Source organism: Hyperolius riggenbachi, chromosome 9 (genome assembly GCF_040937935.1).
Source record: "Hyperolius riggenbachi isolate aHypRig1 chromosome 9, aHypRig1.pri, whole genome shotgun sequence".
NCBI lineage: Eukaryota > Metazoa > Chordata > Amphibia > Anura > Hyperoliidae > Hyperolius > Hyperolius riggenbachi.
Window position 1 is genome coordinate 43,743,204 of NC_090654.1, and position 16,085 is coordinate 43,759,288.

At 44.8% G+C, this 16,085-nt stretch overlaps 1 protein-coding gene across 5 annotated transcripts in view; it reads right to left on the minus strand.

The window, feature by feature from the left end:
- The window catches only part of LOC137532276 (zona pellucida sperm-binding protein 2-like), a 180,576-nt gene that overhangs the window by 14,336 nt on the left and 150,155 nt on the right, over nt 1–16,085 (minus strand). Inside the window, exon 1 of one of the 5 annotated variants that reach the window (XM_068252612.1) lies at nt 6,786–6,847. The exons of the other annotated variants lie outside the window; for them this stretch is intronic. Coding sequence (XP_068108713.1) covers nt 6,786–6,840 — 55 coding nt within the window. The 5' untranslated portion in view covers nt 6,841–6,847. Of the gene's footprint in view, nt 1–6,785; nt 6,848–16,085 lie in introns of those variants that run through there. 5 annotated transcript variants of the gene reach the window in all.

Sequence of the window (16,085 nt, forward strand, 5' to 3'; positions counted from 1 at the left end):
GTAAACAGCGGGGATTTCTTCCCCGCCTGTTTACATTTTGCCGGCGAGCCGCGATCGGCGGCTCTCTGGCTGTTCACAGAGACACCCTCCGTGAACTGACATGGAAAGGCCGCTCGATCGAGCGGCCGTTTCCATGGTAACCCGCAGATGACCAGTTTACGCCAATCGGCGTTAGCTGGTCGTCAAGGGGTTTTTAAGTACCCAGACACTGAACACAGACAAGGGGAAACAAGATGCAGAGGTGGAAACGAACGAGGAGCAATGGAGAGAACTCTCCTAGAGAGAGGTTGACTGAATTAAAAAACTAAGTAAAACAAACAAATAAATCTCAAAATATATCAAAATTCTGACTATATATAGAGATATTTATTCTGACTAAATATATGTTCACTGGTGAAGCTATATAACCTTTACTGGATCAATTAAAATTCATCAAATCCTAACTAGACTGACTATATATAATATAATCTATACAAAATATAATCAAAGTTATATAGTCATTCACAAATTGGAGATAGTATTCCCCTGTCAGCCCAGTGAAAAAACATGTAGGGTCCCTGTTTGTGTTTAGTTTAATTGAATGATGGGGTACATAGGGCTTGATTCATCAAGCTGTGCTGCTAAAGCAGCACGCTTAAGGGGCCCACACAATAGTCGATTTCAGCCTTTGATTGATTCGATCGATTGGAAACCGATTGCCAATCGATTGGCTGATTGATAGATTTGCGGCCGATTTTGATCTGACAGGATGCCAGCAGATCGATGGCCCATAGGGTTGCATTGAATCTAATGGTCCAATAATGCATTTAAATCGATTTTAAATAGATTTCCAATAGATTTCATTCTGAAATCTATTGGAAATCTGTTCCTAGTGTGTGGCACACATTAGATAGATTCCTGTCAGATTATACTTGACAGGCGTCTTACAGAAATCTGATGGTCGAATCTGCTGTAAATCTATAAGTGTATGGCCTTTAATGAGAGAAGTGCAAGCTTGGCGCACGTTATGATGCGGTACGCTTATGCACCCTCCTTGTAATGTCCCGCCGTGTCCAGTAGCTTTATAGGATGTGATCCCCGCACGTTGATTGGGCCAGTTGGCTGACCGTCAAGCGACAGGCAGCCTATTGGGCCAATCAAAGCTCCGGGATTACGTCCTAGCAAGCCACTGGACCAGACGGGCTCAGGGCAGGACAAGTGGAGCGACCGTTAGTTACAAGGAGGGTGCATAAGTTACCAGCGCATGCTAGGCTACACTACCATAACATAGCATGCACTGGGCTCACACTCCTCTCATTAATCTGCGCTGCTTGATAAATCAAGCTCATAGAGCTATAGCTAGGGCTACTGACCTGTTCCTCAATATTGGCGTATGAATAATCCATCTCATCCATTTTGTTTATATATTTAGTCAATCCAGTGACAATTTAGTGACTTTTAATTGATCTATTAAAGGTAATATTTTACTGTTTTTTTTTTTTTACCTGTCTACATATATTAGAAAAATATCAGAAAATTGATCATGCAGTTTAATTGTAATTTCACAGAAAGCAAAAAAAAAAAAAAGCACAATTATGAACTGCTAGCTGATGGCCCGGCGTTGCCCGCGTATGTATTTGGCTGGTTCCACCCACTTTTTCTAACCCTAGCACAATTACTCAATGACCAAGTTTGTGAGCTTTGCGGTCTTTGGCATCAATAATTTGCATTGAAATGAAACAAATCTGATTGGCTGTGGCTCCACCACCTTTTCTGAATTTTTACCCCAGTCACCCAATGACCAACTCTACCAGATTTGAGGCTTGTGCCATTAACAGTACAAAAATGGCAGCAATTAAATATTCCCCTTAAAAAATCAATAAGTGACATTTGATTGGCATTTGTAGGCTCCACCCATTTTTCCTGAATATTAATCCCAGTGGCCAACTGTGCAAAGTTAGAGAACCCTGCCATTAACAGTGTAAGAATGGCTGCAGTTTACCTTTTCCCAGGGAAATTTGTATTTGTCTCCACCCACTTTTTGGTTATGGGGATAAAAAGTATTGTATATGTTATTCCAGGTAATGTAGTGATGTCGCGAACCTCAGATTTTCGGTTCGCGAACCTTCGCAGAAGGTTCGGTTCACGGAAAAGTTCGCGAACCGCAATAGACTTCAATGGGGAGGCGAACTTTGAAAAATAGAAAAAATTATGCTGCCCACAAAAGTGATGGAAAACATGTTTCAAGGGGTCTAACACCTGGAGGGGGGCATGGCGGAGTGGGATACATGCCCAAAGTCCCGGGGAAAAATCTGGATTTGACGCAAAGCAGCGTTTTAAGGGCAGAAATCACATTGAATGCTAAATTGCAGGCCTAAAGTGCTTTCAAACATCTTGCATGTGTATACATCAATCAGGGAGTGTAATTAGAGTACTGCTTCACACTGACACACCAAACTCACTGTGTAATGCACCGCAAACAGCTGTTTGCATAGTGACGGCCGTGCTGGACTGATGTGCAACATGGCCAGAGTGTAGGCCGTGGCGGTTTTCCAGCCCATATGGTCGCCGGGCTGTGGTAGCTCAATGATAGAACAACAGTGACTGTCCAGCTGATCAAATTTGGTCTGTCCACAATGAAGCAACGACCTTATTATCTTCTTGTATGTAGGTAGGCATAGGTAGGAGTCCCAGTATAGGTAGGTAGGCATAGGTAGGTGCCTCAGTAGTTAGCTAGGCATAGGTAGGAGACCCAGTATAGGTAGGTAGGCATAGGTAGGTGTCCCAGTATAGGTAGAAAGGCATAGGTAGGTGCCTCAGTAGTTAGCTAGGCATAGGTAGGAGTCCCAATATAGGTAGGTAGGCATAGGTAGGTGCCTCAGTAGTTAGCTAGGCATAGGTAGGAGACCCAGTATAGGTAGGTAGGCATAGGTAGGTATCCCAGTAGTTAGCTAGGCATAGGTAGGAGACCCAGTATAGGTAGGTAGGCATAGGTAGGTGTCCCAGTAGTTAGCTATGCATAGGTAGGAGTCCCAGTATAGGTAGGTAGGAGTCCCAGTATAGGTAGGTAGGCATAGGTAGGTGCCTCAGTAGTTAGCTAGGCATAGGTAGGAGACCCAGTATAGGTAGGTAGGCATAGGTAGGTGTCCCAGTAGTTAGCTAGGCATAGGTAGGAGTCCCAGTATAGGTAGGTAGGCATAAGTAGGTCCCCTAGTATAGGTAGGTGTCCCCGTATAGGTAAGTAGGTGCCCCAGTAGTTAGGTAGGCATAGGTAGGTGTCCCAGTATAGATAGTTAGGCAGGGCCTGACTGGCACAGTAATAACAATTACCAAGGACCTTATTATCTTCTTGTATGTAGGTAGGCATAGGTAGGAGTCCCAGTATAGGTAGGTAGGCATAGGTAGGTGCCTCAGTAGTTAGCTAGGCATAGGTAGGAGACCCAGTATAGGTAGGTAGGCATAGGTAGGTGTCCCAGTATAGGTAGAAAGGCATAGGTAGGTGCCTCAGTAGTTAGCTAGGCATAGGTAGGAGTCCCAGTATAGGTAGGTAGGCATAGGTAGGTGCCTCAGTAGTTAGCTGAGGGACACCTACCTATGCCTACCTACCTATACTGGGTCTCCTACCTAGTATAGGTAGGTAGGCATAGGTAGGTGCCTCAGTAGTTAGCTAGGCATAGGTAGGAGACCCAGTATAGGTAGGTAGGCATAGGTAGGTGTCCCAGTAGTTAGCTAGGCATAGGTAGGAGACCCAGTATAGGTAGGTAGGCATAGGTAGGTGTCCCAGTAGTTAGCTATGCATAGGTAGGAGTCCCAGTATAGGTAGGTAGGCATAGGTAGGAGTCCCAGTATAGGTAGGTAGGCATAGGTAGGTGCCTCAGTAGTTAGCTAGGCATAGGTAGGAGACCCAGTATAGGTAGGTAGGCATAGGTAGGTGTCCCAGTAGTTAGCTAGGCATAGGTAGGAGTCCCAGTATAGGTAGGTAGGCATAAGTAGGTCCCCTAGTATAGGTAGGTGTCCCCGTATAGGTAAGTAGGTGCCCCAGTAGTTAGGTAGGCATAGGTAGGTGTCCCAGTATAGATAGTTAGGCAGGGCCTGACTGGCACAGTAATAACAATTACCAAGGTCCAGCTGCAACAGATAGGGCTGTATAATGTCAGTGTCAGTGAGCAACACACACAAAAAAAAACACATCAAGAAAACATTAGCTCTCAAAAGAGCTGTTGAGGGGTGCTATTTTAGCAATAACAATCAGCCAGGAGTAAGCCAAGAGCCTAACTAATCTTTCCCTAGGAGAAAAAATCTGCAGCAGCTCTCCCTAGTCTGTCTATTTGCAGCAGGTACACGAGTGAGTGTCATGGTCAGCGAGCCTGCCTTATATAAGGGGGGTGGGGCTCCAGGGCTTAGTGCAGCCTGAATGGCTACAATGTGCCTGCTGACTGTGATGCAGAGGGTCAAAGTTGACCCTCATAGTGCATTATGGGGCGAATCGAACTTCCGCAAAAGTTTGCCTGGCCCAGGTGAACGCGAACCACCAAAGTTCGCCTGGAACCATTCGCCGGCGAACCGTTTGCTACATTATGTACTATGTGTGTGCCAAATTTCATTCAAATCTGTTCAGCCATTGTTGCGTGATTGAGTAACAAACATACAAACTTTCGCATTTATAATATTAGTGAGACAATGACCTGTGTTTATAACGATTTCCGATTTGTTTTACCTTCACAGACAAATGGTCTGTATCATACACATATTTCAAGATTTTAAAAGTGATCCTTTTGTCTAAATTGACAGAGAGCCAACTGATGGTAAAGTAGCACACCACCCTTTACCGGCTTTGAAAATCATTGCAGAGATTTGTAAAAGACCTTTCTGCAACTATACTGCTGTGGTGCAGGAATACAAAAGGTAGTAACCATAGACACGCCCCCTGTCTAACCACATGACCTCACCGTCACTAAAGTTGGAGCTTTGCTTTAGGTTGTGTTGAGGGGCTGGAGAGTTTATCCATAAGGCTGTCCACACATGTATGGATCTTTATGATTGATTTCTGCTTAATTCAATCACTTTGATCAAAATCTACCGGACATTTATCAGTTTTGCATTTTGACTGATGCTCAATAGATTTCTACGGAAATGTTTTGAAATCAAGTTTTCTTTGTGGTCAGTGGTGTAGGGATCAGTTACTGTCTGGCTTATTCCCAGTCAGATAGAGGGTAAATTCAGACTATGTTGGAGTCAAAGGTGGTTGGAAAAGTTGGACATCAGTGATCCCAAAACCAATCTAAACTTAAGATGGAATCAGGTATAGCCTAGAGTAATTTGTACAGAAAAATTGTTATTTTCAGTAATGATAATGACAGCCAGGGCCGGTTAAAGCTACAATGGGGCCATGAGGCAAAAGTAACTTGGGGGGGAGAGAGATGTCTCCCTTGGAACTAAATCACCCCCAGGGCCCCTGAGGAGGCTGCCAGGCCCGATCCAATCCCCCCATCACACTATCATTAGGTGTCCATCATATGTCCCTTATTGGGTCACCATACCTGGAGAGGAGGAGGGCACCTTGGGGCCCCCACAGGCTCTGGGGCGCTGGGGCAATTGCTCTCTTTCCCTCTATGGAAGTACCGGCCCCGATGACAGCATCATAGCACAGTCCGCTTTTATTTTAAATGCTTGCGGACAGAACAGTTCAATATCCATAGACAGACGTGGTTGCGATGACAGTAGACTGTGCCTGTTGCAAGTGGTAGGACTGAGTGACCACTCTGCCTATTAGCTCCCTATGGGTGCTTTAGATATAGTCCACTGTGACCCAAAACGGTGCCATCGCAAAAATGTCTATTTTTATGGATACTGAAGTGGTCCTATCATTGTATCATTTTTTTTATTGTTTATTATTAGATGGCCAAAGTTTGCCCATCTTGCCTTGGCCATAGCAGACTATAGTATGGTTGCTAAATGGGTAGAGGCTGTGTGATTGTGATCATAGATGCACATGGATTTATTAAATGGATAGTTTGAGGATGCCTTTATGAGGTTGCAGGAGTATATTTACTTTTATGAATTGGGATTGAAGCTAAAACTATATATTTAAATATAAAATGACAAAAAAAATCAGGTTTTCTCTACCTGCACCTCCAAATGTTTTATAAGTATAAGGAAATGAGTCTAACATTGGAAAAGCCAAGTCCCCAGACTTGGTGCCTGACAATTAGGCTGCGTTGTTTTTTATGGAGCGCTGGAGCTTTATTTCAAAACAACAAAATGAGTCATTTCTTATGCTTTCACGGTCTTTCTTTTAAACTGTAGAACGCCAAGTAAGTATTACATTTTTATTTGTGATATTTATCACTTTTCTGATTAAAATGCTTTAAAAATCTATCTTTCTATACCTGATAAATAAACAAAACATGCAAAAGAAAATGCGATATAGTCAAGAAAATGAGAGATCAGGGGCCATATGCAATTCACTTTTTCACCTGAGTTTTCTCCTAAGTGATATTTTAAAACTTGTCAAAAATGCCTTTTAAACCACCAGCAAGCAAAAAAAACCTAAAAATAATGTTGATAAAACTTTATACATACTTATAGATACTTTTTTTTCCATTGCAAAGTGCTAAAAAGATATTTTAAATCAAAGATTACATTTTTTCTCCTAGGAGAAAACTCAGGTGAAAAAGTGAATAGCATATGGGCCCAGATGTCTCAAAACACCCATTTACTCTCTCTTTCAATTTGGTGTGCTTGAAAATGCACAGAAAACCTTGCCGATGATTTATTTTTTTGTATAAAGTTTTGAATATGCTTACCACAACCCAGCAGGCCCATCAGAAGCACAATAAAGAGGACTTTTCTTCTACCCATTGACTCGTCCATGGTCCCAGCTTTCTGATGTCTCCTCTGATGCCTGAGGGACCTTTTATACACCTTCTGATCTTCAGCACTGGCATCAAATTGCATTGATCTTATTCAAAATCATAGGCTTTTCCTGGTCAATATCATGACTCAGGTGACTTGTCTCAGATTGCTGATTGATAAAAACTTAACGGAAAAATAATTGATCCTTTCTTGTCAAGTCAGTGAAAGCCAAAAATAGATATTTGATTTTGTTCTTTATATGTATTTTGTTGGTGAGCAATGGAGCCAAGAGATGCAGGAATTAGAAATTAATAAGGAAAACCAACTGTAAGGCTAATGGGACTTTTAAGCGGGCATAAAAATAGCATAAGTAGCTTAACCTCCTGAGCGGTATGGACGAGCTCAGCTCGTCCATCACCGCCGGAGGCTGCCGCTCAGGCCCTGCTGGGCCGATTTGCTTCAAATAAAAAGCAGCACACGCAGCCAGCACTTTGCCAGCCGCGTGTGCTGCCTGATCGCCGCCGCTCTGCGGCGATCCGCCGCGAGCAGCGGCGAAAGAGGGTCCCCCCAGCCGCCCGAGCCCTGCGCAGCCGGACCAATCAGTTCCGGCCAGCGCTAAGGGCTGGATCGGAGGCGGCTGACGTCAGGACGTCGGCTGACGTCCATGACGTCACTCCGCTCGTCGCCATGGCGACGAGGAAAGCCAAACAAGGAAGGCTGCTCATTGCGGCCTTCCTTGTTTGTTCTGGGCGCCGGAGGCGATCGGAAGAACGCCTCCGGAGCGCCCTCTAGTGGGCTTTCATGCAGCCAACTTTCAGTTGGCTGCATGAAATAGTTTTTTTTTAATTGAAAAAAAACCCCTCCCGCAGCCTCCCTGGCGATCTCAATAGAACGGCGGGGAGGTTAAAGGACCACTATCTCAAAAAATTGTAAAATCTTAAATAGATGTGTATGCACAAATACACTATGTACGTGTTCTAGAGTAAAATGCACTGTAAATAATTGCTTTCCCTTTGTTGTAGTAATGTACAGTGCTGCTCGGATACCCCTTTTCAAAATCCGGATTGGATCCGGATACCCAGATATCCGATCCGGGTCGGATATCCGAGTTCAAAATTTTCCAATACGAATCGGATATCCGAACTCAGTATCTGGGGTATCCAGGCAGATTCGGATATCTGGATAGAAAAACCAGAAGTGGCCTTTAAATTGCTTTAAAAACGTTTTTAGGGTAAATGAGGCATGTAGCATCATTATTTTTTAAAGGGAAACACTAATTGATTATGTGGGGACTTAACCCCCCCCCCCCCCCCCAAAAAAAATGGCTGTCAATTAACATAAGGACTAGGTTCCAGACAGTGGTCGTGCAGCCCACATTGTGTCCAAAGTCCAACCGCACAACTGGGACATGGCAGTTTTCAGCCCAGACACCTCCAAAAAATTACGCAGCAATTGCTTTTTGGGTTAAATATAGGTGGTATCAGCTCAGCAGCAGTGGCCTGTGGCACCCTGGCAGTGGGAGCAGTAAAGGCAGCAGGAGCAGGGCAGTGCAGCAGCAGGTGTAACGTCTGCCAGGGGCATGCCGGATGTGGCACTCGGCATGTGGCACTTTGCACGTGGCCCTTGGCACTTTGCACGTGGCCCTTGGCACGTGGCACTTGGCATTTTGCACGTGGCACTTTGCACTTGGCACTTTGCACGTGCCACTTGGCTTGTGGCACTGACACAGGAGACCAGGGTTCTAATCTCGGCTCCTCCTGTTCAGTAAGCCAGCACCTATTCAGTAGCAGACCTTGGGCCAGTCTCCCTAACACTGCTACTGTCTATAGAGCGCTTCCTAGTGCCTGCAGCTCTGGCGCTTTTGAGTCCACCAGGAGAAAAGCGTTATATAAATGTTCTGTGTTGTTTTGTTAGTACCCATCCCTAGCTCCCCAGCCAGCCTGTATCTATCACAAGCTCCCCAGCCTGCCTCTACCTACCTATCTGTAGCACCCCAGCTAGTCTAGTACCCATCCCTAGTTCCCCAGCCAGCTTAGTACCCATCTCAAGTTTATTGGTTGGCTTAGTGGCCTTTGACAAACTTAATTGTTTTTAAACCATAATAAGGCGTACTGTATTAGAAGTGGACAAGCCCGTGAGCAAGGTGGTATGGCAGATGGCCTACACTTATGGCTCTAGGCCCCGCATATGACACTCGCCCCAGGTCTCACGTACTCTATGGCTGCCTCTGCATGAAGGATTCCATAAGAAGCAGAAGATATGTGTAACGAGCGGCGGGGAAGCAGCGATCACGGAAAGCAGCGTGACCGCCGCCGCTCAGCTGAGTCGCACGCCACGCACGGGGCTCTCGTCAGCACACAAGCTCAGAGCTATGCGTGCACGCGCCCAGCGGCGGGACCTTTACGCTTCCCGAAGGCGTGTCAGCTGACCTGCGGGTCGGCTGACGTCACAGGGAGCGCTTCTCGACGCTGATTGGTCTGGCTAGTTGGGCAGGGCTCGGGGAGTCCCTGTCAGCATAAAGGCAGAGGGCTGTCAATTGCACTTTGTCTGCTGTTGCGAATACTTCGTGTTAGCGCTCAGACCTTAGATAGATCCGGTGTGCTTTGATCCGGGAGGAAACCGGGGATTTCACACAGTGATAGGATTGTTTGATAGCCATAATTATAATTGAATATTGTATTATCTCGTTCTGACTATTCTTACTCTCAGTGATTCTGTACTTCTGCCCATCTGATCTTGTTGCTGACTCAGCCTGTTATATCCTTCTTGCCTTTGCCTTCTGACTTTGTACCGTATCTGCCAGCCTGTTGCCAACTCTGTTAGTCTGACCTCTCTACTCTCACCAGAGGGCCCTAGTCTCTGGTGAGGGGTCTGGTACTGTTAGTGCCCACCAGCACCTCTGGTGTAGCTTAGCTAACCTATCAGTACTACTGTTGCACCAAGCACTACCTTACCTATCACTCATTGCTATTGGTAGTCACATCAGCTCTTATATACCAGTATTATAGGTGATTCTGCAGATCACCATATAATCAGGTATATATCTGCATTATAGGTGATACTGCAGATAACCTAATAATCAGAATTATGTTACTTGCTGACACCAATCGTTACAATATGGTAATATAATAACAGAGGCTGTCTGTTCAGTCGTTATACTGTAAGGCCAGACCTGTCCCATTCTGGATGAGATCCAACACTCGTCAGTCTAAAAATATACATAATATTTCACTAAAGTAAATGTTGAATGCCATTAAGGCGTAATACAGCAGCGGAAAGTTCTAACAATTCCTACTAAGCAAACCTAGTAAATTATTAGCAGAAAGAACAAAGCACAATAGTAATTGCAAAATACACTTATTACACAAAAAGTAAACATGTGCAGTTGTAAAAGTATAACCTAGAATAGCGGGGATTCAGGTTTTTCTTGTTTCGTTAATTTAATTTATTGAGCAGAACAAAGTTGAATATAATAATAGCAGTTTAAGTTTCAGACACGAGGCAACTGTACTTTCCCTTGTATTGATGGTCAAGAGTCAGATGACTGAGCACAATACTGTAGCAGATGGGGTCTTGTTTAAAGCGGACTTGAACTCAGAACTTCCTCTCTGCTCTACAAGATAAGCAACAGCATAATAACCTTTAGGGCTCTTTCCCACTAAGATGTGTCCCTAACACAACGCATGTGAGCTTTCAAGTTGGACGTTATATAGAGCCGCGTTATGCGTCTCTTGATGCGTCCGTGATGCATACTTTTTGACGCATACTATCGCACGAAAACGGCGCATGCGGCAAATGAAAAAAAAAAACAGTACTGAGCATGTGCAAACATCCGAACGCAGTCACATACGAGTATAACGCACAGCACGCTGCACTTTCATTTACCGTGCTGCCTTATACTCCAACGCAACGTGGGCACTATGAACAGCCCATTGATTTTCCAGTGCTGCGAGTTGGGCTGCGTTACAGGCTGCTCTAACCTGCGCCTGTAACGTCCCACTGGGAAAGCAGCCTTAAAGAAAAACATTTCTTTGTTACAGCTGATACAAATCCTTCAATAAATCTGCAGTGAGTCTACATCCTGCTTTCATGGAAGCAGACATAGGGTTAACCTTCTGTGTTTACAAATTAGCTGCTCTACCAAGGCAGCCAGGTGAAACAGCTGAAATATCAAATTACACTTGTGATTTGTCACAGATGAAGGAGAAATTAAACAGGCTAAACTCTGTAAATACATACAGTGTGCATTTCTATGTTTTCCTTCTGTCCTGTGCAAGATTTTAGGTCCATTTTATAAAATCTAATCTTTTCTTTTGATGTGAATGATCCTATCAAAAATATGATCGTTCGCAAAAAATCTTAATGGGCACCTTGACGGTAGGAAAAAGTAAAATAAAAAAGAGAGCACATGCTATTTCGAAGTGAGTTTGAGACTGTCACTGCGGCATACTTGTGGTTTTTTTTTTTTTAAATAATAATTTTTTAAAACTGATTTTGCTTTTATGCAGGTGATGTAATTTGCCATTAGAGTTGGGCCGAACGGTTCGCCTGCGAACGGTTCCATGCGAACTTCAGTGGTTCGCGTTCGCGTCCCGCAGGCGAACTTTTGCGGAAGTTCGGTTCGCCCCATAATGCACCATGAGGGTCAACTTTGACCCTCTACATCACAGTCAGCAGGCCCAGTGTAGCCAATTAGGCTACACTAGCCCCTGGAGCCACTCCCCCCCCTAATAAAAGGCAGGCAGCGGCGGCCATTACGCTCACTCGTGTGCCTGCGTTAGTGAGAGTAGGGCGAGCTGCTGCAGACTGTCTCTCATAGGAGAAGATTAGTTAGGCTTAGCTTGTTCCTGGCTGCATACCTGTTCTGTTCAGTGAGCCCACCATACCTGTTCTGTTCAGTGAGCCCACTGGATACCTGCGTACCTGTTCAGTGAACCTGCCACTGCATACCTGTTCTGTGAACCCACCACTGCATACCTGTACTGTGAATCCACCACTGCATACCTGTTCAGTGAACCCACCACTGCATACCTGTACTGTGAACCCACCACTGCATACCTGTTCAGTGAACCTGCCACTGCATACCTGTTCTGTGAACCTGCCACTGCATACCTGTTCTGTGAACCCACCACTGCATACCTGTACTGTGAACCCACCACTGCATACCTGTTCAGTGAACCCTCCACTGCATACCTGTACTGTGAACCCACCACTGCATACCTGTTCAGTGAACCTGCCACTGCATACCTGTTCTGTGAACCCACCACTGCTTACTTGTTCTGTGAACCCACCACTGCATACCTGTTCAGTGAACCCACCACTGCATACCTGTACTGTGAACCCACCACTGCATACCTGTTCAGTGAACCTGCCACTGCATACCTGTTCTGTGTACCCACCACTGCATACCTGTTCTGTGAACCCACCACTGCATACCTGTTCAGTGAACCCACCACTGCATACCTGTTCAGTGAACCCACCACTGCATACCTGTTCAGTGAACCTGCCGCTGCATACCTGTACTGTTCAGTGAACCCGCCACTGCATACCTGTTCTGTTCAGTGGACCTGCCACTGCATACCTGTTCTGTGAACCCACCACTGCATACCTGTACTGTGAATCCACCACTGCATACCTGTTCAGTGAACCCACCACTGCATACCTGTACTGTGAACCCACCACTGCATACCTGTTCAGTGAACCTGCCACTGCATACCTGTTCTGTGAACCTGCCACTGCATACCTGTTCTGTGAACCCACCACTGCATACCTGTACTGTGAACCCACCACTGCATACCTGTTCAGTGAACCCTCCACTGCATACCTGTACTGTGAACCCACCACTGCATACCTGTTCAGTGAACCCTCCACTGCATACCTGTACTGTGAACCCACCACTGCATACCTGTTCAGTGAACCTGCCACTGCATACCTGTTCTGTGAACCCACCACTGCTTACTTGTTCTGTGAACCCACCACTGCATACCTGTTCAGTGAACCCACCACTGCATACCTGTACTGTGAACCCACCACTGCATACCTGTTCAGTGAACCTGCCACTGCATACCTGTTCTGTGTACCCACCACTGCATACCTGTTCTGTGAACCCACCACTGCATACCTGTTCAGTGAACCCACCACTGCATACCTGTTCAGTGAACCCACCACTGCATACCTGTTCAGTGAACCTGCCGCTGCATACCTGTACTGTTCAGTGAACCCGCCACTGCATACCTGTTCTGTTCAGTGGACCCGCCACTGTATACCTGTTCTGTTCAGTGAACCCGCCACTGTATACCTGTTCTGTTTTCAGTGAACCCGCCACTGTATACCTGTTCTGTTCAGTGAACCCGCCACTGTATACCTGTTCTGTTCAGTGAACCCGCCACTGTATACCTGTTCTGTTCAGTGAACCCGCCACTGTATACCTGTTCTGTTCAGTGAACCCGCCACTGCATACCTGTTGTGTTCAGTGAACCCGCCATGGTGAAGGGGCTTGCGTATCACAATGAAGCAATGACCGGCGCCTAGATGAGTGTCTCGAGGGGCACACCCACGATAATAAGGTCGTTGCCTCATTGTGGTCAGACCAAATTTGATCAGCTGGACAGTCACTGTTCTGTCATTCAGCTACATCAGCCAGGCGACCATATGGGCTGTAAAGCCACCAAAACCTGCACTCTCGCCATGGTGCGCACCAGTCCAGCACGGCCGTCACTACACAAACAGCTGTTTGCGGTGCGTTACACGGTGAGTTTGGTGTGTCAGTGTGAAGCAGTACCTTAATTACACTACCTGATTGATGTATACACATGCAAGATGTTTTAAAGCACTTTAGGCCTGTCATTTAGCATTCAATGTGATTTCTGCCCTTAAAACGCTGCTTTGCGTCAAATCCAGATTTTTCCCGGGGACTTTTGGCATGTATCCCACTCCTCCACCTGGGGGTCCAGGTGTTAGACCTCTTGAAACATCTTTTCCATCACTTTTGTGGCCAGCATAAATTTTTTTTTTTCAAAGTTCGCATCCCCATTGAAGTCTATTGCGGTTCGCGAACTTTTACGCGAACCGAACCTTATGCGGAAGTTCGCGAACCCGGTTCGCGAACCGAAAATCGGAGGTTCGGCCCCACTCTATTTGCCATGCACTGTATCTTGTCACACACTAAAGGTGGCCACACACGATACAATAAAATGATCCAATTTTTAAGCAATTCGATAAAAACGATCGTATCTCTCGAAAAAATCTAAAACTTTTTTTTCATTCGACTAAAAAATCTGATAGGATTTCCCATTTTTTTCGATTTATATTGATCCGTAATGCCAGATATTTCTCTTCAATTTCTACTAAAGATTGTATTGTATGTGTTAGATTGTCAATTTATTCATATACACACCCTAGCAATTTTCTCAGAGTTTCCAATCATTTTTATTATAATTGGGGAAAAATGTAACATGGGTGTGTGGTACATTGGTCATAATTTTGAATTGTTACAATAAGTCAGAAAAATTGATTGCAATTCTTAAACTGAACAGATATTTTAAAAAAATTGTATGGTGTGTGGCCACCTTTAGAGTCATTTCAAAATACTTTTACAATTTGCCTCCTTCTCATAGCTATAAATTAAATACTGTATATAAATAATGTGCAATTGAATGATTTTAAATATCACATTTACATTTTTGTTTACAAAAATTACTGTAAGTTTAGATTATGACTGTGGCAACAGCACTCTGTACAAACTGCTTACAAATTTCTCTTTAGCTTACATTAAAGGGATACTGTAGGGGGTTGGGGGAAAATGAGCTGAACTTACCTGGGGCTTCTAATGGTCCCCCGCAGACATCCTGCGCCCGCGCAGCCACTCACCGATGCTCTGGCCCCGCCTCCGGTTCACTTCTGGAATTTCAGACTTTAAAGTCTGAAAACCACTGCGCCTGCGTTGCCATGTCTTTGCTCCCGCTCTCTGGGCCTGTGCAATACACTCCTGGTGACGTCAGCGGGAGCGAGGACACGGCAACGCAGGCGCAGTGGTTTTCAGACTTTAAAGTCTGAAATTCCAGAAGTGAACCGGAGGCGGGGCCGGAGCATCGGTGAGTGGCTGCGCAGGCACAGGAGGTCTGCGGGGACCATTAGAAGTCCCAGGTAAGTTCAGCTCATTTTCCCCCGACCCCCTACAGTATCCCTTTAATCACTTGACCACTGAGGGGTTTTACCCCTTTAGGGCCCATTCACACTTGCTGATCACAAAACGCCAGCGCTTTTGCTAGCGTTTTGCTATGACGATTTTTTGCATTTAACAGAAGAAAAAATCACCATTCACACTTGGCGATTTTTTCTCGATTGCGTTAGCGCTTCTATAGCCTTGAAACGCGATCGCCGGGAAATCTCCTGAAAATGGTGTAGGCTATGCGTTTGCGTTTGTCGATTTGCGTTAATTGCCCAAGTGAGAATGGGCCCGTAGGGTTTTATTACACTAGCGCTTTCAAAAGCGCTACCGTTTGAGCGTTTTGCCAAAATCGACTGAAAAACGGTCTAGTGTGAATAGGCCCTAAGGACCAGAGCAATTTTCACCTGTCAGCGCGCCTCCCTTTCATTCACCAATAACTTAACTTAATCACTACTAATCACAACGAAATGATCTATATCTTGTTTTTCTCTCCACCAGGCTTTCCTCGAGTGGTACATTATGCTAAGAATAATTTTATCCTAAATGCATTTTAACGGGAATTATAAGAAACAAATGGGGAAAAAAATCATAATTTCTTCATTTTTGGCCACTATAGTTCCATTTTTCTGATTTGAAGGAATATTTTAGTAGTCATTTTTTGCATCAGAGAATGCAAAAAATGAAAATAAATTGTAAAAACGGAAATTGGAAAAATGGAATAACCAGTCTTGTGATTGGTCTAAAATGACGGCAGTGATCAGATTTTTGCTGAAAAATTCTGCATTCCCTGATTGGTCCAACGCTTCCGAGTTCTGTGATTGGTCTAACATGACCGAGTTGCGGTAAATCAGATTTTTGTTTTCCGATCAGAAATGGAAATTTCAGTTCCGTGGAATCCGAATAAGCTTCCCTAGTAACAGCAGACAAGGTAATTGTAGCAGAGTGCGCTTTCACTTCCAGCAGGTTTCCGAGAATATTGATGAGGTCACTTTAGATTTTTTTTTCTTTTTTTTGTATAAACAATGTTTTTTTTTCAGTCAGATATTGTTGCCAAGCAGTCCCTTTTATTGCTTCAATTTCA